General features: G+C 39.6%; 1 protein-coding gene across 1 annotated transcript in view; it reads right to left on the bottom strand.

Annotated features, from left to right (window-relative positions):
• PAXBP1 (PAX3 and PAX7 binding protein 1) overlaps positions 1 to 25,952 on the bottom strand; it is a 33,847-nt gene extending 7,895 nt beyond the window's left edge. Inside the window, exons 1-15 of the mRNA XM_061133966.1 lie at positions 25,421 to 25,952; positions 23,773 to 23,901; positions 19,198 to 19,374; positions 17,431 to 17,652; positions 16,405 to 16,508; positions 15,637 to 15,854; positions 14,934 to 15,123; positions 11,185 to 11,308; positions 7,761 to 7,860; positions 7,559 to 7,674; positions 5,346 to 5,545; positions 4,141 to 4,285; positions 3,357 to 3,478; positions 2,517 to 2,593; positions 2,078 to 2,144 (exon numbers count right to left, since the gene is read on the bottom strand). Of these exons, the coding sequence (XP_060989949.1) occupies positions 2,078 to 2,144; positions 2,517 to 2,593; positions 3,357 to 3,478; positions 4,141 to 4,285; positions 5,346 to 5,545; positions 7,559 to 7,674; positions 7,761 to 7,860; positions 11,185 to 11,308; positions 14,934 to 15,123; positions 15,637 to 15,854; positions 16,405 to 16,508; positions 17,431 to 17,652; positions 19,198 to 19,374; positions 23,773 to 23,901; positions 25,421 to 25,784 (2,355 nt within the window). The 5' untranslated portion in view covers positions 25,785 to 25,952. The remainder of the gene's footprint in view (positions 1 to 2,077; positions 2,145 to 2,516; positions 2,594 to 3,356; positions 3,479 to 4,140; positions 4,286 to 5,345; positions 5,546 to 7,558; positions 7,675 to 7,760; positions 7,861 to 11,184; positions 11,309 to 14,933; positions 15,124 to 15,636; positions 15,855 to 16,404; positions 16,509 to 17,430; positions 17,653 to 19,197; positions 19,375 to 23,772; positions 23,902 to 25,420) is intronic.
• Positions 25,953 to 26,882: the final 930 nt, after the last annotated feature.

Here is a 26,882-nt window from a genome sequence, read left to right as displayed (position 1 = left end):
GATAGTCTGTTCAACAAAGTGTGCTGGGGCAAATGAACCTAAACAACTAGGCCTCATGCCCTATATAAAAATTAACTCAAAATGGATCACAGACTTAAATGTAAAACTTAGTCATGAAACATCTAGAAGAAAGGCTAGGCAAAAAACTTAGTAGCCTTGTGTTACACAAAGATTTTTCAGATGTGACATGTAAAGCACAATCCATAACAGGAAGAAGTAGTAATTGGACTTCATCAGAATGAAAAACTTCTGAGAGAATGAAGACAAGCTACAGACTCAGGGGAAAAAGTTTGCAAATCATGTATGTGAAGTATTTGTATCAAGAATATAAAACTCAAAGCTCAATAATAAGAAAACCCAATTTTTAAAAATGGGCAAAAGATTTGCAGAGATACTTCACTAAAGAACATGTGAGTGTTAGTTGCTTAGTTGTGTCCAACTCTTTGCAACCCCATGGACTGTAGCCCACCAGGCTCCTCTGTCCTTGGGGTTCTCCAGGCAGGAACACTGGAATGGGTTGCCATGCCCTTCTCCAGAGGATCTTCCCGACCCAGGGATCAAACCCGGATCTCCTGCACTGCAGGCAGATTCTTTACCCTCTGAGCCACATACAGATGGTCAGTAAGCAGATGAAAACATGCTCAGCATTGTCAGTCATTAGGGAAATGCAAACCGTAACAAGACCTGAACATACACTTGGAGAATGGCTTAAAAAATAAAATCCTGAAAGACAGCAAGTGTGTGAGAAAGAACTAGAACATTAATACTGTCGGTTTAGAAAACAGCTTTTAGATATTTACCTAATAATCTAGATACTCATCGAAGAGAAATAAAAACTTATATACCCAGAAAAACCTGTATGCTGACAGGTTTATTCATAATTACTCCAAACTGTAAACTATCTAATGGATAAAAAACCACATCAAAAAATGGTATATCCAGAAGAATCTGAGAACAGATAAGGATATGTATAACTGAATCACTCTACTATACAACACAACACTGTCAAATCAACTATATTTCAATAAAAAAATTTTAAATGGTATATTCACCATTTGAAAATAGGAATGAACATAAAATAACACTAAATCACGAGTGCATTATGTTACGTGAATGAAGCCAGATTCAAAAGGCTAACCAGTATATAATTCCATTCCTAAGACATTCTTACAAAGAACACTATAAGAAAATAAAAAGAGCTTAGGAATTGGGGGATTTGGGTTATTATCTTGATTTGGGGAATCTCCTATGATGTTTCCACGTAAATTATAGCTTCTGTATCACCTGGATTGCTTATCTCTTCCCTAACTCTAGCCACCCTGGACTTCTCTCAGTTCTAGTATGTCTTTCTCTCCCTCACCTCAGGGCCAATTAACAACCTAAATATCACTTCTCAGGATGCAAGGGAATCTTCTATGCCCCTTGTCATATGCTCCAATACGACTCTGAATTTCTTTTTTCAAAATTCCTCCTACCTGAGATTACTTATTTGCTATCGTCAATTGTGCTGGGTTATAAACACCAGATTGGCTCTGCTGCTGCTGCTGCTAAGTTGCTTCAGTCCTGTCTGACTCTGTGTGACCCCATAGACGTCAGCCCACCAGGCTCCCCCGTCCCTGGGATTCTCCAGGCAAGAACACTGGAGTGGGTTGCCATTTTCTTCTCCAATGCATGAAAATGAAAAGTGAAAGTGAAGTCGCTCAGTTGTGTCCGACTCTTAGGGACCCCGTGGACTGCAGCCTACCAGGCTCCTCCATCCATGGGATTTTCCAGGCAAGAGTACTGGAGTGGGGTGCCATTGCCTTCTCCAATGATAGCTCTATTTCTATCTTATTCAGTGCTATATTCCCCCAGCTTAGAAGAGTACCTAGTACTCTATTTGCTGAATAAATCAACTGTGGTTTAGTAAAGGATTTTGTTGGGTAGTCTGGACCTTATTGGGACTCAGAATTCATTTTCTCCTCTGGAAACATCAAACCTATCAAGTTATTTAACCAAATATTAAAATACTTTTCAAAATATACTGTATGAAAGTCAAACAAAAGCCAAAGCGTTCAGATAGCCTGTAGACACTTACCTTAACTGAAGACCAAAACTGTCGTTGAAAAAACAAGTAAGGCCCAGAATTTTTATTTTCCAAGACACTAAGGAAAAAAAGAGAAACACATCATGATCAAAAGTTGTGTGTTAAGTTCCATCTTATTTCTAGAAGATTTCTGTTAAGTAAGAGGTGAACAAAGGAAGAAATGAATTTTTTTGATTTTCAATTGTATTCCAGAAGATAGTAATTTTAAAAGGTAATGACAATGTATTCTGAGATAACGGAGGACTATTTGTTTTATTCTGCTTAAGGGAAATGGTTTCCACAATGAGCTCCTCAATTTGGGCTACAGGTTTAGACTACGTAGGTAAAGTTTATATTACAAGCTATGCTTAGTTTTCCCAGAATTTAAGAAGCCTTCTCTGAAAGACAATAGAGAATATTATCATCTTTAACATTTTTAGGAATGACTTACTTTTTGGGATACAAGGGCATGAATACATCATCATCTAAAGTTCTCCTCATTCTTAATAGAAGTGCTTTTAGGTATACCTGAAGAGTTAAAAATAGATCATGCATTATAATAAGGGTTATGATAAAAGTTTAGGAAATAAAAATAAGCCACATTCCAAACCACCTCATTAACTGAGTATTCAATTTTGAGTGAACAGCTCAAATTTCCTTTCTCACCGAAGGCCCAAAGGTCTTTATTCTTAGTTCACACCTTATCAATTACCAAGTAATAAAGTCATTTAGAAATCTTTCAGCCCCTTAATCTACTATATAAAGGTTTAAAATCAGACCTGTAAGTCTGGTTCTTCTCAAAATGAGCTCAGTGAAAGTAAAACAATGATAAACAGTACTTTCCTATGTCTATATTGCTTGTAAGGAACTTCAGTGGAGGCAGCAGCAATTTAAAGTTTGGAAACTAGTTATATTAAACACCACCTGATTGTTTTACATGCTATTACATGTTTTGGGATTTAAATTATCAATTGGTACACATCCCAGTAGTTTTCTGCTTTTCTTTTCCCCCCAAAAAATAAAGTTCTTCAAGGGATGTCTGATTAGTCTGATTGTGAATGGGGATGGGGTGGTGAGAAGGATGAAAACAGTATAGATAAGAAGCTATCTAGACTCTTTTAAAACTAAAAACCAGTATCTCAAATTTTCTGTATAAAGGACCAGATACCTCAAGTGGGAGAATCAGATTTTCTGACTATAACCCACTCGTTCTCTCAACTTGCTCATTTTCAAAGGAAGAGAAGATATATGAAATATTATTTAAACTTTTCATAAATAATAACTAAATTACCTGTGTATTTTTGTTTTCTGCATTCACCACTGAAGGATATCCATTTATTAATTTTAGAGTAATTCCAACCATTCTTGAAGTCTGTGTTGTAGAAAAGGGGTCCCACATATTTTCAGCAATGACTATTAAGAAAAAAAGAAGGTAGAAAGTACTGAGATATAGAAGTAAACTGCAGCTGACAAATCTGATGTCAAGTCCTCAGTTTAGAAATGCCAATCATGACTCTTCCTGTAGAGTGTGAGCTTCAGTTGTCTTTGTCCAATTAACCATAGGAATGTTGAAGATTAGGCAAAGGTGAAAAGGAAACACAGATTCCTATTATTTTCTGCTTCTTGGTGAAAAATAAAGATTGGGGAAAATAGGATTTTTATATCCCAGGAGATTCTGCCCCAGTCTTAAGAATCTCTAACTGAACCTAAACTTCTTTAATATTTTAAACAGGTCCATAGGTCAATGATTCCTAAACTTTTGTGAGAAATTGATGAAAGAAATGAAACTGCTCCCTGGAAAAATGCATATCCTCCCCAAAACTATGTATTCAGTTTTGCTTCAGGCAGTCCTTAAGAGTCTAAAATCTGCCTACTGCCCCCAATTCCAGGCCCTCCCCAAGGTGCTCTTCAAGTCCCAAGGTAACAGACAGGTACCCTTTAGCCATCTCTGGGTCTGACTGTACCTTCACTATTAATAATGTAATTTCTATGAGAACATATGCTCTGATTAAAAACTCCTAACAGTAGATATGAAAAGCCCAATGTGTTTGAATGTTCAATTCTGTAATCTCTACCTGTTAGTTTAGGAAGAATCACCTTTTCCACAATGGTCGGCAACAGTGCGACATCGACATCGTCCTTTTCTTGCTCTCGTTCTTCACAACCGTAAAACAGCAAAGATTCAAACCACAGCATGTTCTCAAAGTCACGACATTTTGCCTAGAAAATATTTAAAAGGTTGCCCAAACGTTTAAAACAGTGGCTAGTTCTGCTTCTAGCCACGAAGAGAGTAACCGGAACTGGATTCAGCCTTCAGCCATAAACTAAATACGGGACAAAATACACGAAACATCTGTTCTTAGACAACGGACCACCAGAGGCAGTATAGGACTATGGCCCCTGGAAGAAGGGAGTCAAAGGAGGTGACTCCTGGTCAGGAGAGCGGAGCAGCCCTGCTGAGTCAGGAGCCAGAAAGGGAGGTGAGGGAGGCTGAGACAGCTGCAGGGCAGGGGGAGGAGCTGTGAAGACGGAGAGCCGGCAGGGGCGCACCAGCACGCCCGGGAGCCTCTGCCGTGCACTGGGGCACACAGCGCAGCGTGGGAGGCCGCGCGGGCTGGGCAAGCGGGAGCTGGGAGCTGAAGAGTCCCCAGAGCTCACATTTTCTCCTGTTGTTTCCAGGGCTTCCACCTCAGCCTTCTTTTTGGTATAGTTTACATACTCAACCCAGCCCATCTCATTCATGCCCACGGCTCCACCCGTATGTTGGTAACTTATAAAACTGTTATCTAAAACATGACCACTAGATGTACATAGACAATTCGACAATTACCTAGACAATTACCTCCCTTAGGTAACAGGCAAATAGGTTCTATTGATTGCACCTCTTAAATCTACCAGTTTATCTCATCCTGATTTCCATCACCACTGACTTAGTTCAGGGCCCCACTTCACATCTTCCTCACTGAGCTTTCCCATGACGTTCTACAGTTTTCTGGGATCAAAGAACCAAGTTCTTATTCATTCATGTTCCTATCTCCATGTCAATACTTGTAGTTTTAGTTGAGAAAGATACTGTATACAAATTGAGAAGCAACAGACGGTTCTCTTAAAAAGGAACAGAACATAAAAGGAAAGATCCATAAGATTACACCCAGTGATACTCTGTATCACTTATAGCCCTGACATGACTTACCGCCCGGGGAAAAATACTTTATTCAAGCTCATCTCTTTCCCAAGCGTCATGGTATCCTGCTTCCCAACAGTGAGAGAAGCCACTCACCTCAAGTGGAGTCCACGTGAGAAGCTGCAGCCGTATGAGGGGGTTGAGCAGCTTCGGCAGACAAAGGCCGATGTAGGCGTGCTTATAGGATGTGTAGTATTTTGAACGCCAAGCTTCAAACTGGGATTTAATACAATCAATTGAATAGAAACTTTCAAGGACATCTTCAAAAACCTTGCTGGACTCTTTTGAAATGCGATCTAAAACCAACAAAAACAACAAAGAAACCCCCACAGAGGAATGTTAACTTAGTATGCAGTAGAAAAAACGCAGTTCAGTTATTTTCAGCATTTTCTCTGTAGCCTGAGTAAGTAATAAGATAGGCTCATTAACAAAGGAACAGTCCATGGGGTCGCAAAGAGTTGGACAAGACTGAGCGACTGAAATGAATTAACAACTGCAACTTAAAGGAAAGGAAACAGAGATAAATTTAGGTTCCAAATGTCTATCACACAAACTACAGTGCAGGCAGTCACCATTCTACATAGTTCCAATATGTATCATTATCTGCTGGAGCTGCTACTAAGTCACTTCAGTCATGTCCAACCCTGTGCGACCCCATAGACGACAGTCCACCAGGCTCCCCTGTCCCTGGGATTCTCCAGGCAAGAATACTGGAGTGGGTTGCTACCATAGTCTAAATAATACCTGTTCCCCAAAACTCATATTTCATATTTCAGTTATCATGGAACAGTAAGTGTGAGTAATTGCATAAAGTACAAACTGTATCCAGCTCTTCAGCTCACAAATCACCATTTAAATAACAGATGTGGATGATCATCAGTAACCATCACATCTGTTCTTTCAAAGTTGCTTGGTGACTGCAATAACTAACATAGACAAGAATCTACAGTGGATGCCAGGATCTTTGAGTGAAGTTATTTGATGCTCTATATGACTCTGAACAGTGGACTCTTTACAATGAAGAGATCTAGTCATGACAATCTACTTCTTACAATCCACCTAAACACCACTGATAAAAGGAAACCTTTGCCATCTGCTATTATATAATAAGAAAGAGCATCTTGTATGAAGTATTCTCGCCAAAAAGGTTTAACCTGAACCTAATCAAGACTCCAGACTTAAAATTCCAGTTTACAAGATATGCAATGACTGGAGAAACAAGTTAATACCATGAGGAGACAGACAAACTTAGAATGCAGGACATTCTATAAGACGAACGGCCTCCAGAAAGCAAATGCCTTGAACAGATAATAGTGGTGTGTGTATTATAAGGTACTCATGATATTCATTAATTCTAGATAAAAAAGGTGCAATGACCAAGTGCAATGCAGGAACCCCGTGTGGATCCAGGTGTGGGAAACACAGAGTAACCCACAGAAACAGTCCTGAGAATTGGGGAGGTACTGAATACAGATATGACACTAAGAAATTTCTGTTCATTTTTCTCAAGGGTGGTAATGGTGTTACAGTAAGGTAGAAAAGCATCCTTTTTCAGGGGGGAGACATTAAATATGTTAAAGTTTTTAGAGGCAAGTGCCATGATGTCTGTAAGTTAATTTCAAATGGTTCAGTGGAACACACACATATCCAAAGCAAACTTGGCCAACTGATGGTAAGAACTGCTGAATCTGGGTGACAGGTAGATGGTGATCAATGTGCTATTCTTTCCGTTTTCCTATATGTTTAGAAATGTTCACTATAAAAAAGTGGGAGAAACAAAATAAGCTTCTCCAACTATGTTCCAAAGTTAATAAATGACAGATAACTGCAGCCAATGGTGGGAAATAAAGACTTTTACTTGGGGTTCCTTCTGGAAATGCCTTCATGTAACAATACTAACTATTCCTTGTGGTTGAATGATTCAGGACTCCCCAAATCAGGAACTCCCTTTAGGGCTGAGTAGGGCTCCCTACTGCCAACCTTTACGTTTCCAGACCAGACAGGCTGAATTAGGGTGGCCCCTGGGATCTGAAACATTCTCCTGTCGCTTTTAAAATTCTACGATTCTGAAGAGTAACATTATTTATAATGCAAGTAACTAAGTAAACCCCATAACAAAGTGTTACCACTAATTGTGAGAACTCATTATGATATTCAGTAATAAAAACAGGTAAAAACAGGTGCAAGTAAGCAACAAGTGCCAGGCTCTAAAGCAGAGGCCACAAAACCTCAGATTATTTCATGGTAACAACTACAGCCAAGCAGAAAGCACACTGACAATGAATCTCATTTCCAAATAAAAATCTAACCTCTTTCCAGATTGAAATTTGTGATATCCGTAGAAGTTTCTTCATCATCACTGGAAAGGCCTTCAAGGTGATCTGCCATCTTACCAGTCTGCTCTCTGGCTTGTCTACGACGAGTCCTAAATAACAAGCAGTGAGTTCCCAAACCAGACAAAGGAGACTCCTCCCGTCACAAACCGAGCAACAGCAAGCATCTGGGGATTACCTCCTGGCCTCCCGTTCTGCAATCCGACGTTTGGCATGCTCTTGATACAGTGCCCGATCTCGTCCAAAGGAGTCAAGATTTGGTGCCATCAGAGCTTTATCTGGAAAACAACAATGGTTAAAATTAAAAGCCTTCCCCCAACAATTTTGAGGAAAGAGTTTGCACAGAATAAGCCATAATGACAGACTACTTTCTAATCTAAACAGCGGGATTCTGCAATAACTGATAAACCAGATAGTTTGCTAATTTAGAGCAAATCTCAATATTAATTCATTTTTCCACAAAAAGGAGTAGAAAAATAGAGTCTGACAACACTACGCCAATGCAAACTGGCTGAATCCCTGTTCTTATGTCTAAGTAACAAAACTAGTTTATGCTATCATGATGACAAAATAAGTTAAAACCTAAGTTACTTGTGTAAAGGGAAAAATAATCGGTTACTTTTTTAGGAATGAAGCATATTGTTGAATGATATGAAATGACAGCAAAGAGGTCTAAGTAGGAAGTATGAAAAAACACCTTTGTTGTGGGAACTTAATGATTTATTCTATTTTGTTCTAATGTTTCTTTGTAGAAATCTATTCTCTATTACTATTTTAAAAACAAGGGCAGAATCAACAATATAGGCTAAAAATCATCTGAATAGGACCAACTTGTGCTTTCTCAACCACTATTTTCAAAGCACAATTCCCTTATTTCTTTTTTCCCATTTTCCATCTCTCTTATTAATTTTTAGGACAAATTTTCTAACTTTAGCTTTCGACATTCCTGTTTACATTTATATATCAGTTACCATTTTTTAGTTTCCAAGGTATGGCTATTCTTCTCAGAATATTCCTTTTTTATAGCATCTTCTACTTGTGCTACATGTAGGATCTCTTCTGCCATCTCCCAAGGATAGCAATTATGTTTTAAGTTTTCTCCTGCCACCTGCATGTGTGTCCTCAGTCTCTTTGGTTCTACTGCTTGTGCTGCTGTCCGATGATCATTAACTACACAGGGATGAGACTGGAAATTTCGTGGATGCAGGTGGGAGCTGTCTAACAGAGACGTCTCCATCAGATCACTGGGTAAAAGTCAACCTTTTGTTGGGGCCCCCAGATAATAGTGTCTCATGGTCTTTTCTCTGGACCCACTCTCTTTGTCCAGAGAAGAATCCTGGAGACTCTCTTGCCTAGGGTAGAAGCAGAAGTGGGGGAAACATCTCTCTGTGATGCTTTATTTCTACATTCAAGTTCGACACTCTGGAGACATCCTGTAATACGCAGGATAGTAAAGGGAAGCAAAACCCCCAGAGGGTGTGTGGGGGTGGGGGCGGAATCACGGGCAAAATGAAAGACATCAGCGGAAGTTTTCTCCTGATATCAAAGACGTGGCACAGCAACAGGGAAAATCAAACCAACAAAGCGTCGGTGTCTACTTCAGCGTACCCTAACTATCCTAGATCCTACTACTTTTAAAAGTTGACTCTTTTACTGATTAACAAACAAAATGCCCCAGCTCTACCTCAACTGGGACTCCACTACATATCACAGATAAATTAGCTAAAAAGTCCCAAACTACAGAAACGATCCCTGCCTCTTTAAGAGGCAGCCATCATTAAAGAAGTATTCCAAAGAAAATTATAATGTTAACTTAGTATAATACTTAAAATGTTTATATTTAGAGACTTTCTAAAATATATATTGAAGAAGACAGAGCAGACAACTCAACTGATAGCTTCCTTCTTTCTGTAAGAAACTATATGCTCTAACTGTGGTAAAGCACTTGCAAATCTAAACAGAATAATTTCAGGCTGTATTTTTGTTTCTTTAAAAAAAAGATATCGGAAAAAGAAATCGATACTTCAGTATCCCATGCAATTTTCCTCAAATCTTTGGCAATAATGAATACTCCCTCTAGGACAACACTTTCTCATTACCTTTCATTTCTTTCCAACTGCCAATCTATTGATAATTAACACCCATCATTCAACCCTTACTCTGAATTCCATATAAGTAAATACCTCCAAATTATAAAGAACAGATTATAGCTAGGAAAAGGTATTTGATGAAATGCACAGCTCACACAGCCATTTAACTTAAAAGGAAATTACTTCCCATCATAGATATAATGATTACCTGTAATCTGCCCCAGAAATCTCGTTGTCTGGATCAAAAGTGACTTGAGAGGCATGCATTAGTTATTTAGGTGCCCCAAATGGCACTAATGCAGATTTAAATGTGTATGGCAAAAACGGAAGGTCAAAGCCATTGATATGGCGTACACTGAGTCTGACTCATCTGAGGGCCATGTCACCATCTCTTTATGATGCTCCAAAACCCATTCAGCACACAGGAGAATGCTTTCCAGGGATTCAATGTCCCTCTAATTTACAGGACACCCTATATGACAAAGCATTGTTTTCAGAAAGACTAAGACCAGGGCACTTTGTACTTGGAACACCTGGACTGGCTGTTTAACATGCAGATTACTGGACACCATCCAAGACCTGACAAGAATTTCTGGAGACAGGACCAAGAAATCTGCATTTTAAATTAATATCATGGGTAATTCTAATGTATACATCCATTTAAGAACTGCTGACACAGGGACCAAAGAAATGAGAAAAAAAGCCAGGAGAAGCTCAACGCAGGAATATTCCTATTACAGTACTCAAGAATATAGAGGGCAATGAAAAGTGGAATTAAAATGTTTTTTAATATGTCTGGTTAAAGAGTTTCAGCTAAACTCTTTATTAAGAGGTTTCTAATTCATTTTGGTTTTCCATAACCCACATTGTAATGAAAGGAATATAAAATTTAAATTTCCATATTTTTACACTAAAATTTTTAAGAAGTGTTGCCATCAACTGACTAAAAAAACCCCCAAAACAAAAGACCTAGTTATATAAGACAAACTAGGGAAAAAAAAAAAAATCTAGTGCAAAAAATTTATGCAAGGGGTGAAGCTCAAAACTCCCCTAATCTTGGAATTGTATCATTTGTTATGTAATAAAACCCTCTCTCCCATCCAAAATTTCCCAATCCCTAACTCCAAACCTTGGTTATGATCAACAACAGCATTTGTGTTAGCATTTGTATTGATGTTAAAATGGGGGAAAAAAATCAATTAGGGACAAGTAGATTACTGGTTTTAAGATAAAATACGGATGATGTCCTTACTATACTTTGAAGAATTAAAAAATATGCCCAAAGAAGAATAAGACAGAATATTAGTACATGACTTGCGCTCCTTTGTGAAGCTGTATTTTCTTAAACACAATCCAAGCGCATGCTATTAATACTTTTAGATCTGCCTGACACAAGAGCAAGGAAATTCGTTTCTTTAAAAGAAAAGCCCTGCGCTGTCTACGTCTCAGTTAGGGTGCACTAAGGAAACAAGGTTGTTTAATGAACAATAAAAACCTTCAAGATGGACTGACTTGAATGGCTTGAAAACTCCGAAGATTCATCTTTAATATCATCTTGTCGTCTTTGGACAAGGCGGGAAGCTCGCTGTTTGTACAGCTGATGTATTGCTGATTCAAGTTCATTAATCAGTGGCACCTGTAAAAATACAACACACTCCGTAACACCAAACTCCTCAGATGCTTATTTATTTGAGGGTTCCATATTATTTCCGGATTTCTGAAGGAGTACCCTCTGGACAGAATAATCATGAATTCCCAATGAAATACAAATAGTAATTCAGGTTTTACGACGTCTGGGAAATAATACTTCTTCTTTTATTCCGTATATGGAACTATAATGTCCAGTGCCTAGTTGTTGGAGCAAAAGTTTAGTTAGGAAACTTAAACACTTTAACAATAGTAAAGAGAGTGAGTAAAGAAATGTCAGAAATTTTAGTGCTTTTCTTTTAAAGTACGTGAAAGTCCATTTTTAGTTTTCTAGCAGCATGATCTACCTTGCAATTTTTATAGCTTAAAATAAAATAATATTGCTGTGTTAGACCAAAAAATGACTCTGAGTAGGTAAAAGAGTTTGCTAACTGCCCAATTTTGGACATTTAAATTGCTCTATCATTCACAAGGACCTTTTACAGTAATGTTATACTACTTTGTGGCTTTATTACACATTTAAAATGTGAACTGCATTCATTTATATTAATAAAGTGAATAAAATTTCTAGCTATCATTAACCTGTCTAAAAATCAATCTATTTGAAACTCAGAAAGTTCTTCTGTTCCCATCAAATATTTAATTTTTTCCATATTTTTAAATAAAATAAAATTGCTTGCATGAATTGTTGCTTTACAAAGTCAACAAATTTTTCCAGGTTAACAGCCACAGCTAAGCATTCAATTGGTTCATACAGAATAAAAAGCTTACGGAATGAGACCTAACTTAAAAGGCAAAACCAGAAAACATTCTCTTTTTATAAATACCTTATGCTATATAATCAAATGCTATGAAACTTTCACAAAACACTAACAACCACTAGACATACCTGAGGAAACCAGAAATTCTAGTTTCCTGATGGTTAGTGCGAATAAAAAAACACACTACTTAGAGTTGGGCAACACTGGCACCAAGTGTTATAGCAGCTTCCTGAACTGAACAGACTGCAAATGGAAAATAAAAAGAAGCAGGTGGGATAACAGCAATTTCATACACTCGGATGATTCCACTGCAAGAGCAACAAATGTTCACACAAAGGTCAAACTGAGGCAGTTATTTCATTCTTTCACATGCTACACCATGGGCAACAGCGTCCCCAGATCTTGATGATATCAGCTGAGCCCACAGACTCTAACTTGAAGATTAACCATAATCCATTTTTCAAGCATTTCTTGTCATATTATTGTGACTTACACTCACCCACCCCCTCTTTTTTTGCAAACTGTACAGGACTAAGGACAACTGAACCTATGGGCCTACAATGCATTCCTTTAGTCCTGAAGGTTATTAACACTCTTCTACTGCTAAGAGCTAGATGCCTGAGGCTGCATCAGATAGAACCTTAATTATTCAATTTACAGTTAAAATTCTGATTATGTAATTTTTGTTTAGGTAATTAAAATGCCTTTTAACAAAGCCCAGAGAAAATTATGAGAATATAAGTCCTAAAGCACATTTTCACCTCTCTTTCATGTTTCTTAACAATACTGATTTATGATTTATTACAAGAGTGCACCATGACAATTTCTTTACCCTCTCCAAACTCAAAACTGCTACTGACTATCATTATTTCAAGACCAAATTTAAGGCCAAGAACACAAGAAGGAAGATGACTCCAGGAAAACAAAACAATGGAAAGTTAAAATAATCTGCAAAGATAAAAATCTAAGCTCAAAATCACTTAAACCTTTATAATGAAAGAGAAAAAAACAAAAGAAAGCTTATCTTTTTATGGTCTTACCCTGACACAGTATTTTCATAACTGAAATGAGCATTCAAATCTATCCAATTTTTCCTCAGTATTTCCAGAATGACAATTTATGACATTATTAACTCAGCAGCAGGCTCCATAAAACCAAATGGATATGGAAATGTCAAAATGAAATAAAGGTTATCTTCAAAAGGCAATTACCTACTTCTCTTTTAGTTAAAATGTAGCCACTATATAACAGATATGGTTTAAGATTTGCTTCAAAAACATTTACCTAAGTGATTCTGTAAAAACCTCAGCACAGTCTGAGGTATACTTCCCTAGGAACAGAGAGAGAGAAAGTATACTACTAAATGTTTTCAAAATAATACGCAACTGAAAACAATATGAACTAGATATTCTACTAGTCTCTAACTCAAGAATGGTACAATCTAGTTGATCATATTACTGTCAATATTTTTTAAGAGCTCAGTTGGCAATCACAGCGTGTAAGTTTACTCAAGTAAGTTGCAAAGCAAAGACTGAGATATTTCCAAGAAAAACTCCACAGGGACAAATTTCACTTATAAAGTATGGTGTAAGACAAAGATCCTTTCTCTAGTCACAAAAGCTTACTGAGCCAGCTCCCACCACCATGCCCCCTGAGCTCACAAGGGCTTTTTCAGTAGGAAGGACACACCACCAGCTCTGACATTTCTGTCCACTTCCCCTCTTAACTCAAGCTCCTCTGCACAGAGTCGAACTTATGTTTCCTTCTCACCCTGGTACTTATCACCCTAAGCCACAGACCTGCCACAAGGGTTATTACAGCTCAGAATGTAGCTGCTTCTCCAGAAATCAGATGATCAGGGCAAGAAAACAAATCCTCCAGAGAAGACTTCGTGGATCTGACCAGACTGGCTGGAACCACTAAGACTCATTAGGAAGACACAGTTTGGCACTGTTCTTTAGCCAGTCTTTGGCCTTAAGATACTGATCAAGAGATAATAAAAAGTTAAAATACTCATTTAAACATACTATATGCCTATAAATTCTATGCTAATTCATATGGCCAAGGATAAGAGAGAATGTGCCTTCTAATCCTGTATCCCATGAAAGTTTAGAGATAGGATACTCAAAAGTACTATGATTTTAATTATTTTTAAAGACAAGGCTGTGAAGTCCACAAATGCCTTTTTTAACCAGTGCATCAAACAATAGATTTGTCTTAAAGAAAAATTAATTAAAAGTTGCTTGAAAGAGAATTCTGTGTGAAACAAAAAATGCAAACAAATGGTACAACAGAATGCAAATAACTGCCAATTGACTATCATACCAAAAAAAAAAAAAAACTTGGAAATGAGACCTTAAAACAAATTATGGTCAATGAATGGTTTCTGAAATGGATAAAGCACAGGCTTATTCAGATGAAAACTATTACTAGCAATGGCAGTCAATTTTATCTAGGGTAAAAAATAAAAACTAATAAAATTTTGGAACTTTATGCTATACATATTTGGAATTACTTATAGAAACAGTTTAAAGATAAGTTTAGATCTGAACCGTAAGAAAGAAAATTTCATCAGTGAGTCCCTTATATTCTAATAACCCAGGACAGGCTGGTAATCCATCATTAAGTTATGGCAGGATCTGCCAGTCTTTAAATGTGCTTTGAATTATCTTGTTTTCAACAAAGGCACTAATATAATTGCCCCTAAGACAGAATGCTGCTAATGAAGTGGAGAAAATGAAGCATGACTTTTCATCACTTCTAAATTCAGTGGATATTCTCTGAGAAATATAGAAATCTAGACCTCCCTAAGTTTTGCCTTATTCAAAGAGATTAGTATTTTTGCATTCTTACCTTTTCACTGAAACACTCAAGCAAGTCTTGGACATACCCTCGCATTTCTTGCAAAAATTTATACCGTTCACCAGTACCCCCGGAAGACCCTTCTAATCTCTCAATGGCCCTGGTGGAGTCCGCGCGGCTTTGCAGGTGTTTCTCGTGCTGCAGTCTGTGTGTTTTGTAGAGCTCTTTCATGGCGTCCAACCTTAAGAAAGAAAAGGATAAATATGACACATTTACATCTGGAAGTCTATGCTGTCAGGACACTTGCAATATTTATAATAATGCATTTTGTTCCACTATTAGAATATAAAAATGCTTGGAGTAGATCTTTTCATCTGTACTCCTGTTTTGCTCAAGAAAACAGCACTCTACAGACTTCTTATATAAAGTTATTTGGTGGGCTAACCAAAATCTCACTGTTTTGCTTTTCCCCCCATATCTTGACTACACTTTTTTCAGAGTCCAAGAGGAGAAAACTGAGAACTGTCTTCAACCAGATCATGGAGTGGTATTTAAAAAAAACAACTTCGAGGCTTCCACAGAAGGAATCCAAGTAGGTGGCAGAACAAAGTATGAAGTCATCTTCTGGTTAGGTTTTGAAGATAGGCCAGTCAATCTTCTTTGCCGATATTCTGTATCTGCTACCCCAGACTACATGTTGCTTGAGGGAACAGTAAGCTAGAAGACAGGTCTTTAAGAAGTTGATCTGCCCTACCTGTCTTTAAGCTGTTTCTTTACCAAATCAATAGTAACGGGAGTCATCTCATTACTGGGAGTTTTGAAAGGGACTGTATTATCTGTTTTTTGAGATTTGGCATCGGATGATCCATAGGCTGAATAACTATACGGAATGCCATAGGATGAACCATAAGGCATTGTCTGGTAGGTGTTCTGGTAGTACATGTTCACTTCCGTGGGCTGACTTGCTTGAACCTAGATGAGAAATGGGATATATATTAAAATCAGTAGCTGAAACTACAAAAAGAATAAAAAACTAACAGTAAATAATAAACCCATTTTTTAAAACAGTATGTAATTAAAGTAAGTAATTGCAGAGCTTCTCAAAATCAAAAGTAGGGCTGGATGAAATTTCTCTAATGGGATTACTGGATTCATTTCCAATAACTTTCAGGAAAATAATGATGAAGAGGTTTTGAGTTAGTAGGGACATTAAATTGTATCAAAACACTAACAAAAAGAACTTTCATGAATTTCCACTGAACTACTTACTTCTATAGAACAAGTTGTTATAACTACTTTAGAAGATACTTTTCATCCACAGTAAGATTTTTTGCACTACTGAGAAATCCACCTTCTACAAAATAATTTTTAGTCAGAAAAAAAAGTTGTGCAAGAAAGAAACATTTAATCCTGCAGTGGACAGCTTTTTTTTTTTGGCAGTATGTTTTTTTACTTCAACAAAATAAGCTAGAAATCTTACTTTACTTTTTCAGTTTTTGAAGCTTAGCTGCTGAGTTCTTACCTGAGGGATATTGATTCCTTTCCTTATCTGCTCCTGCTCCCATCGGCTGAGCTCTTCATCCTGTTCTCCAGTTACTAAAGCATCATCATCACTCCCCTCGATACCTACGGCCACAAGCAGGAAGAAAATAAGTCCAAAAAAGCAGCAGGGGAAGAGATGCTACCCTGATATTTCAAAAAATCAAGCAAGAATATTGGCATGAACTCAACCTTACTAAAATTAAAGTGTCTGTTATGATCTCTCTCATATTTGACCCTTCTGTTTTACTTGTCTCAATAAACAGTTATCTCTTAAGCAAAAGGCAGTATCAATTTAACAGTTGAAACCTCAGATAAGCTTCCTAACCTGTTAGTTTGACATCAATCCAACAAAGAGAAGAATGAAACCTAATGCCTCCTAAGAATGAAGAGCCAATTAAATATATTTATAACATGTTGGGTGCTTAGCACAATACCCGTCACACAGTCCTCAAGAAACATTAGGTATCAAAAGCATGCTACGCTTCCCCCAAAAGTCCAGTAAGACACTTAATAGCCAAGCAAGAACAGTACTCCAACACTGAAAGTGAAGTGAAAGTCGCTCAGTTGTCTCCGACACTTTGCAACCCCATGAACTATACAGTCTATGGAATTCTCCAGGCCAGAATACTGGAGTGGGTGGCCTTTCCCTTCTCCAAAGGATCGTCCCAACCCAGGGACTGAATCCAGGTCTCCCACACTGCAGATGGATCCTTTACCAGCTGAGCCACAAGTGAAGCCCAAGAATACTGGAGTGGGTGGCCTATCCCTTCTCCAGGGGATCTTCCTGACCCAGGAATCGAACCGGGGTCTCCTGCATTGCAGGCGAGTTCTTTACCAACTGAGCTATGAGGGAATCTTCAATATTAAAGTTTAAATAAATATTTATTTATTTAAATAAAGTTTAAATAAATAAATAGTTTAAATAAATATAGATACATTTTACTTGATTGTAGTATCAAATAAAACTTAATAACAACAGGCTTACTGTTGCACTAAATAAAGTTACCTATTTCCTCTGCAATTTTCTGTCTCTGTGACTTTTCTTTCACAGAAAAAACTATGCGGCGTTTCTCATCATCATCTTCATCATCGCTGGCATCGTTCTCATCTTCTCTAACAAGGCGGCCTTTCCCAGGCTCACTATCGTGAGGAGTGAAATCTCCCAATTCCCGGGCCATCTGACGCTTTTTCCTTGCCGCATGTATAAAAGCTGCATCTGGAATTTCTCCTGGAAACAAACAGTAAGGATGAGAACCTATGCCATATTAGGAAGAAAGGTTCTATTTTCTTGAAACTATGAAAGATAGAAGAATCTCTCCAAGACAGCCATGCATAAATGATGTTCTAACATCCCTTGCTGGCATCCCTGCCCCTCTCCCCAAACTGCCTGCAGTACGACTGATTTTTTTTAACTTCGTTTAAACAGAAACTGAAAGAAGGAAACAAAACAATATATACAATGACAATATATACAGGAAGGCAGGGAGGGGAAAATTCAACAAAACAGTTTTATTTTAATGGTTTTTAGTTTTCATTTTTAAGAAATAAACAAAAGTAATAAAGTCATATTTATTACTAGACTGGAAAACAAAAACAAAAAGAGGATCTACAGTCTTACAATCCTAAAACACACTATTAGATTTAGAGTGTATTTCACCTGCAAATAGTTTTCAGTTCACCTGAAAACACATTGAATGTATAATCCTGTATCTAATTTTTCTTCATATTAAAACATAAGCTTTTCCATGTTGTTTTGCATAAACATAATTTTTAGTGGTTTACAACATTCAATAGATAAAGCATAATCTACTACATAATCAATTAATTAACACTTTCACCTACAGTAAGAATTAATGCTACTTTTCTAATTTGTTATTTAAGTAGCTATGGGATATCTCATCATGTAAATGCACCGTAACTTCTTAACTTACTAAGCCATTCCTCTCTTATTAGACATTTTTTCTAAATGTTTCTCATTGCAGGTAATGCTACAATAAAAACATTATTTCCTTGGGATACATTTATAGCTATGGAATTACAGGTCAAAGAGTAAGAACATCTGAAATCTCCTGATTCATAATGTCAAACAGCTTCCCATAAAGACTGTACCAATCAGAATGCTATTAAATCTATGTATGTAATTTTTCACAACTTTACAAACCCAGAGCAAACATTTTGACTTTTTAAAAAAATTATTGTCATTTTCTTGGCTGTGTTGCACGGCTTGTGCAAGTTTCCAGACCAGTGATCAAACCTCGATCATAGCAATGAAAGCTCTAAGGAGTTCCCACAGAGTAAGCATTTTTAAATTTTATAATGAGTTAAATGGTTACTCTTCATAATTTAAATCTGGTGGCTAAGTGTTTATTCAAAAGCTGATTAACCAGTGACTAGATCTGCAAACTATTTCCATTAAAATGTAAAAAAAAAAAACCCTGAATATAAAGCTAGCAGCAGTTTTGCTTTTGGTAGTAGTTCTTGAAAAAGTTAAAACCTTAATCTGAAATACATTTTTTAAAAAAAGGCCTTTTGTACTATTTATCCATTTACCTGAACCCCTCATTTGTTTTGATAATAAAACTGCCTGTCTGAGAATGAACTTGGGGAGTTGCTAGTTCTCCTTCTTCCTGTATTTGCAAAAGGAAACAGCCTGGCTCCAAACAGATGCTGTAAGAAACACCACTTAGCTAACTCCTTCCTTAACGACCATCATTAGAGATGGTTCATTCCTGAGGGATTACTTCAGTTCTGAGGAACATCTGCAAGTACACACCTGGACGGAGAACGTTTAAAGAAGATAAAGCATTTGAAAAGGCTCCGCCAGCCTTTGGCTTTTCTTCCTCCTTCTCACTTTCCATATCCATTTCATCTTCCCCGTGTTCACTGATGATAACTCCATCTTCTAGAATGGTGTCCTTAACATGACCTGCTTTGTCCAAAGGTGGCTCGTCTACATTTTTGGAAAAAAATAAAAAAAAAAAATAATAATAATAATACAACATATCTAAAACAAAGTCCGCAAATTAAGGAGGCACTTTTAATGCAATTATGGGCTCAATTCATTAAAACATCAACTATTCTAATTGTTTATAAAAATACTCAAACTACTGACATGTGAAATGATCACAACAGACAACCAGGAGGTAGAAACAGTATAGGGGATAGAGGGATACATGAGGTCCTGCCCAATCCCTACCTTTAGTTAATTTTATTGAAATTTTACCACTTTCCCAAACTAACTTCTTCCTCTAAAACTCTCATAGGTAACTGTTCTAACCTCTTGGAAGCATTATTTCACTTTATGTGTCAGTATTTCAATAAACTCTAAATCCATCTGTGTTAGTCTCTCAGTCATGTCCAACTCTGTGAAACCCCCATGGACTACAGCCCATGAGGCTCCTCTGTCCATGAGATTCTCCAGGCAAGAATACTGGAGTGGGTTGCCATTTCCTTCTCCAGGGGATCTTCCAGAGATCCAGGGATAGGGATCAAACCTGGGTCTCCTGCATTGCAGGCAGATTCTTTACCATATGAATCACCAGGGAAGCCCATCTGAGGCAGCTTTCTATCAAGAACAAGATAGAAACTTCTCTGTAATGAACACTTCATGGGATGTCGTCTTAGGTTATAACCATCATCTGAAGGGTGGAGACCCAGAAGTCACAGTTACACCATGTAAACCCCTGATGCTGTTGCCACGACTGAATGCTTGGAGCAGTGGGTTTGTGACTAAACCTGACTTTTCTGGCAACCTGGAACTGGGACAGAGAGACAAGTCAGAGACTAGTTAGCACTAAAACCACCACATGCAGACCAGGAAAGGAGCGGTGGGGTCGCTGCACTCCACCACGTGGGCAGAGAAGAGAGCTCTCTCCCGCAGGCCATTCCGGGGGCCAAGACTACTTTCCTGCCACAGGGTTCCAGGCAGTACCACTGTTACACTGCTTTACACCAAATGGTTTACTTTACTCACAACTCAATAGTCCTATTGCACCTTCCATCCCAGGCCAAATGCAGAAAAATAGGCATTTTTCACCCTGAATCACTGAACCTGGCAATGCACACATGAGGCACCAAGAATGTAATGAAAGAGTGAAACAAAAAGTTCATTCTAAATATGAAAGATACACTTGTTGTTTCCCTAGCATGTGCCCCTCCCCAAAACTGCTTCCAAAGTTCTCAAACCATCTCCTACATCGTCTACTCCCTTAAACAAGGATCCTGGGGATAAGACCCTCCCTTGCCCCACAACTTAGAAGATTTAGGTCATTCTGCTTCAGATCTCTTAAATCTTTTAAATTCACCACTCTACCTCATTGCCACAGACTCTCTCTCAAGTGCATTCTGAGGCTGAGATTTTAAAACTCACTTTATCAGATGCATAAGATACTGGGAGTCAAGAACTACCCATTTGCTTTCGCTCTCAATTAACACTAAATCAATGGCTTTTAACACAAAACAGAACTGTGAAAAGGTTTACTAGGTCCAATATGCCCAGATGATTTCTGCAGACTTTAAAAGATTCAGTGTCTTAATAAGTTCAAACGTTATTTGCTTGTGACAGAGCAAAGTCCAAAACAGGGTGACAGGTGAGTTTTTGTTAGTCCTGTATTATCCTTCCAGACAGCTTTATAAAAAGAGATGCTGAATAACCTTTTCTGAGGCTCCTCTTATGCCTCAATGTCTTCGCTACTTTAGGAAACCTGATGCCACAAATATTCTATTCTGACTGTGGGCACACTCTCCATCTCCCCTATTCTGCCTACAAAGAGACACAGGCTTCTCTTTAGCAGAAGAACTTCGATGTGATCCCAACTATTTCTCTAGCTATTGTCCTCTACTCTCTCTGCCAAATGTTCCAAAGCAGCCGTGTGGACCTGCTACCTCCCACTTCCTCACCAGTTTGCCAGACTCGATCTTGGCAAACAGCCTTTGATATCTCCCATTCCAAGCTCACCAACTAAACCAGAGGCTGCAGCCACAGCTAACTGATACAGTATCATTGAGCAATTTAGCAAAAGATGTTCCTTCCTCTAAACAGGCAGAGCTTGGTAAGTAAATTAGTCTCTTTTGCCAGATGCCACCCCCCCCCCCAAAACCCAGCCACCACACCAACAGCTCTTCCTTTTCCTGACCTTCGTGATACTATTTCATACAACTGACACTCATCAACACTCATCATCTTGAAACTTTCCTATCTGTTCTCCTTTGGACTTTATGACTCTTTGTATCTCTTGAGTAAAGCAGCCTCTCTATGTGTGTGCTTATTACAGGTAGAAGTCTTTGGTTCTCAGGAACATTTCCTTTATGCTGCAGCCTCGATTCCATTTACCCCTGGCTTCAATTATCACCTCAATGAGCACCAAAACAAAATCTACATCTCCAACTATTCACTGGCTATTTACACTCAAATTCAAGCTCAAAGGTGAACTCATCAATTTGGAATATCCCAAAGGTAGGTTTTCCAAGTGAATACTACCCTTGTTTTCCATTTAATGCACCTCTGCCTATCTAAGGAGCATTGGGGTAGGAAAAGTTTGGGATTGTGAGTTGATGAATGAAACAGGAACAACGACCTATAACACTGAGGCTCTACCTTTGGGGTGAACACTGAGTTATCTGCTGAGTAGGAAATCAGTTAATGTGAAAACAGAAGGTCGCCACATACACTTTGCACCTGCTTCAATTTTTAAACACAACAGTAAATGGTCTTTTCTCAGTTCTCACTTTTCCTGAGCTTTCTTCTTCAATTTCATCATACACAGTTGGTTCTTAAGAGATTTGGAAAAAATGACGCGGCTTCCTAGACCCCAAAATAATCCGCTCCCCTGAAACACTCCTCCTCCCACCTGCAATCCCCATTTCTGTATACCATACATAATTATCCTCTCAGTCACCTGGCACAAAAGCTCAAATCTATTTCTTTTAGATCCAACAGCTGAAGCATACATTCGGTCTCCCAATTCTTCCCTTGGAATACTTCTCAAATAATCTTTTTCTATTTCTTTCCGCACACCCACAGCAAACATTTTAAATTCACCTAGAATTTCCCACTGAGTCAGGAAAAGCCTCAAGTCTTGCTCAACTGAGACCTTTTTAAACCCACTATTACAGGATCAAAGCTGGCCCTTGCATTTAAACTGCTTTAGGCCTCTAATATTTCCCTGTGCCAATCCATGCTGCATGCTAACACCAGGTTAAGATTTCAAAAGGCATTTATCATGTCACCATCCTGGCAGGCCCCTGAAATGGTAACTCTAAACCCCATACTAGATACTAAACATCCTTCACAATCTGTCAACAACGTACCTTTCACCTTAAACCTCTGCATCCGCCACAAATCATCTATTCAGCCTGTCACATGTACTTGCTCTTTTCCAAAACAGCAAGTCTTTGATAATAGCCCCACACCTCCCCTATTTTCTTTGCAGTTTAAAAGATAAAAAATCCAGCTTCAAATTCCACTTCATCTATGAAGCATTCCTTCACCCATCTCTAAAAAGAAAAGTGTAGTTAAGCTTTAAGTTACTCACTAGACATTTTGCCATATACGGGATCCAGTTATACAATGAAGTGATGTTGTTTCCAAAATTAGATTGCAAATGAGATACAATGACATACATTCCCACATCAAGCCTATAGTGGAGAACTGGGCAATAATAATTCTATCTTTAATTCCACAAAATAAAAAGATCTCCCTAAAGCATTTGCATGAGAATAACTCAGACCACAGCATATTATCATGAAACCACTTTCCTAAGGACGAATAAATGCTTAAAAGTTTAACTTAGGTTGTGAGAGGACATAAGAGATGTTTGTACAATGTAGGCAGGTGCCACACACCCAGGAGTGTGCATTCATGTATCTGATCAGACTGCTAAATGGGAACATCATCAACATTAGACTTAGGAGAGTCCTAGAAGTTCTCTAAGAATTAAAATGACCGTGTAAATAAAACCAAAGGAACCCAAAACTTGTCTCTACGAAATACAAGTAGAGAATACAAGCGTAGGAATCTGAGCAGGACTCCTTCCAACGGAAACGAACTGCTTCTCAGGCTTAAGTGGGAAACCTCTCTGTTCACAGCACTCGGAGCACTAGTCAGTCAGAGACCTGGGAGAATTCAGGCAGAGCAGCAGACACATTCCAGTGGCAATGGTTCTGTCTTTTTAAATAATGCATTCACAGTGTAGTCATGTGGGAATTAAATAAAACTACATCATTACTCAACTTGAACCCTTGACAATGACAGAATCAAGTGAACAAGTTCACTATATACACACCAAATCTATTCAATCCCTGTGAGAGTTTCATTTTGTCACTTCAAAAGAATCAAATTAGTACTTACTGTCAGCTGATGAGTTGAGTTCTGTCTTAATTTTCGATTTTTCAAGATCTTCTTTATACTCTTTCTTAAGCAATTTTACTATCTTTTTGCTGTAACTTGATTTCTTCACTTTGAAAACTTCTTCATTTTCTTTAAAAAATAAAATCCGTAGTAACTATTTTCTGATAATATTTTCCATTCTAACTTTTGAATTCTTCTAAATATACTCAAACATTCCAAATCATTACATAATTTGAAATTACTTAAAATCCTTAATAGGCTTCCAAAAACTGAATCAACTTCATAATCTGGAATAAAATGCCAATCTGAGACTTTTTAAAGGCATAACACATGTAACTGCACAAAGTTCTGTGTTCTACAGTCTTTCTTAAATCATTTATTTCAGGAGAGAAAAAGAGATCTTTGAAAAAGCAACTAATTATCAAATTCTTAAGGTATCTTAAATAAAATATCCAAAATCAAAAGGTGCTAGTTTACAGAGCTGTCAAGATTGAGTAACTCTATACCCATCACACGTGGACAGTTATTTCAAGACCAAGCTGAGACCTAATCAACTTTTCAAAAATAAATTTCGATGGCGTATCCATCATCTTTGATTTGAAAACTTTAAAAGTCGAATGCAAACACTTTACCAAGCTGTCCCTACATCAGCGAAAACAAAAATGTGACTGTACTCCCGGCAAACTTGAGAGAGAAACTGCCTATTACTGGAAACAAGAAAGCATCGCCATCAAGATGCAAGTCGGATTTACAAGTCTTAAATTCTTTTTTCATAACATAGACTTAACTGGATTATACAAAAATACACTCAACAATTAGGGAAGTAAAATGATAGAAGGCTCATCTACGATCAGAAATCTAAATCCACTGCAGCCTGGCCCCTCACACCAGATTCGATAAACCGCCTTGAATTACCATTACACCGTCTCTTTTCACGGTCCAAATGTTAATGAGAGTTAAGGTCGCACATTTGTACCCCTATTTGCTTTTACAGGGAAACTGAGGATTGGAAACAGGATCGACGACCGTGAAGGGCTGGCCCAAAGTGACTCAGAACCAGAGCTTCAACTCCGGGCTTCTCTTTCCAGACCTAGCACTCCTTTTGATACACTCAGCCTTCCTGGTCAAGGATGTCTGGCCCCTTCCTACTCAAGGATGTCTGACCAGGACGAGGATGCCAAGAGGCGTGGGCACGGTGACCTACGGAAGGCCCGGAGAACGTGCCCAGAGCAGTCCAGGGACCCGTCTAGAAACTAGAGCAGTCCGGTTCTCCCTAAAACCGCAGTCAGGAACGAGGCAGGGCAGGAAACACTGAATTTCCAGGTGAAAAAAACTAAGAATGACTGATCTGAGATCCCCAGCCCCTCGGAACAGGAGATGCTCGGGAGGCCGGCGAGGAGGAGGCGGTAGTTAAGAAAAGACCGGCGGCGGCGCGGGAACACGTCCCCCTCCACCCTGCCTGCGCAGAAGGCCGGAGGCGGGGGAAAACATGCAGCGGGTCGGGGAGGGAAGAAGCGACTCGGTTCCCGGGGCGAGGGCGGGGGTGCTGAAGCTGGGCGCGTCTAGGGAACGCAGGGACCCGCAGTGGAGGCCTAGCTAGGGTAGAGATCCCGGGGTCCGGGGGGCGCCCTGAGGCGCGGCGGTTTACCTTCGTCCTCGTCCTGGAAGCTGAGCAGGCTGGCCCGGGGGACCTCTTTGTTCTCGCGCGGCCTCTTGCGCGGCTTCAGCCCGTTGCCGGGCTCCGCGCCGCCGAGGAGGCAGCCTCCGGCCTCCGTCCCCGAGGTCAGCGCGGCCGGCGGCGGCGGCGGCGGGCCCGGGCCCAGCAGGGACTCGCCCGCTGGGGCCCTGTCGCCTCCGCCACCGCCGGGGCCCGGGCCAGGGCCAGGCTCCTCGCCGGGGCCAGGCGGCGGCGGCAGCAACGGCGGGGGCTCCTGCTCCTCATCGCGCTCTCGCTCCTCCTCCTCCGAGTCATTCCGCTTGCGCACGTTCACCCGCCGGGCCTTTCGGAACATTGCCCCGCGTCCCGCACGGCGCTCTCACACACACACACCCGCCGGCCCCCAACTCCGCCGCCCCGGCAACGCCGAGCTCGCGACAGCGCACGCGCGATCTCGCCGGGAGTCCAGCCCGGCTCCTCGCTTCCCTTTCCCAGCTACCGCGCACCGCGGGGAGCGCGCAGGCGCTCAGGCGCTCAATGCTTGAAGAGAACTCCGCGCCTCTCGCGAGAACGTCAGTTTTGTTTTGTGGTTTCCCCCCCGCCCCCACCCGCGGCGGCCCCCTGTCGGCCTGGAGGACTATTGGCACGGAACTCTGGGAGTCCGGCGCCGTCCGGCCGGTCACAAAGAGGATCATAGAGACGAAAGGAAAGAGTCAGCCCCGGGTGCTGCAGTGCGTCTCCCTCACTGACGTAGGCATGCGAGGAAACCCGGGAAGGGCAGATAGTGAAGGAGGGGACGGGAGAAAGGCGGAGGAGCAGCGGGGAGGGAAGGAGGAGACCCAAGGTGGAGCGGGAGGAGATCGGGAGGAGCTAGAAGTGGAATCCCAAGGGTGGGATATTTTTTCTTGAGACTGAATTGAGTGAAGTGAAAGTCGCTCAGTCGTGTCCGACTCTTTGCGACCCCTTGGACTATACAGTCCATGGAATTCTCTAGGCCGGAATACTAAGGCGTGATATATTAATACGACTAACCTTATTAATACTTCGTATTTCTACACCTTCATGATTTAAGAGCACTTTCAAAAAGGCTGAATATCATATAGGATAAAATGTTATTCCCCCCCCCCCCCTTTTTTTTTAGCACCTTTCCCTCTGTTACAATGAAAGCAAAAGTGTCCTTGGTCTTTTCAAAAGAAGGCCAGGTTTGCTAGCAGTTCCTCAACTTGGCTGATTTCAGAAACAAGTGGAAGAAAAAAATCGACTTAGTGGGTGGGGACCACTGAGACACAGTTCAGACATATGTCACAGAGGTTACCCTTCAAACTGGCAAGGGCACATTTGACTCTAAAGTTGAGCTCGCCTACTTTCTCATTGTGTCACCGAATGTAGGGCCTTCTCCTTCACCTATGTGCCTATATGTGAATTTTCTTGTCTCAAAATTCAAAAGGTTACA

Source organism: Dama dama, chromosome 31 (assembly GCF_033118175.1).
Source record: "Dama dama isolate Ldn47 chromosome 31, ASM3311817v1, whole genome shotgun sequence".
NCBI lineage: Eukaryota > Metazoa > Chordata > Mammalia > Artiodactyla > Cervidae > Dama > Dama dama.
The sequence above is the reverse complement of the archived record's forward strand: the minus strand, read 5'-3'. Positions and strand labels throughout refer to the sequence as shown.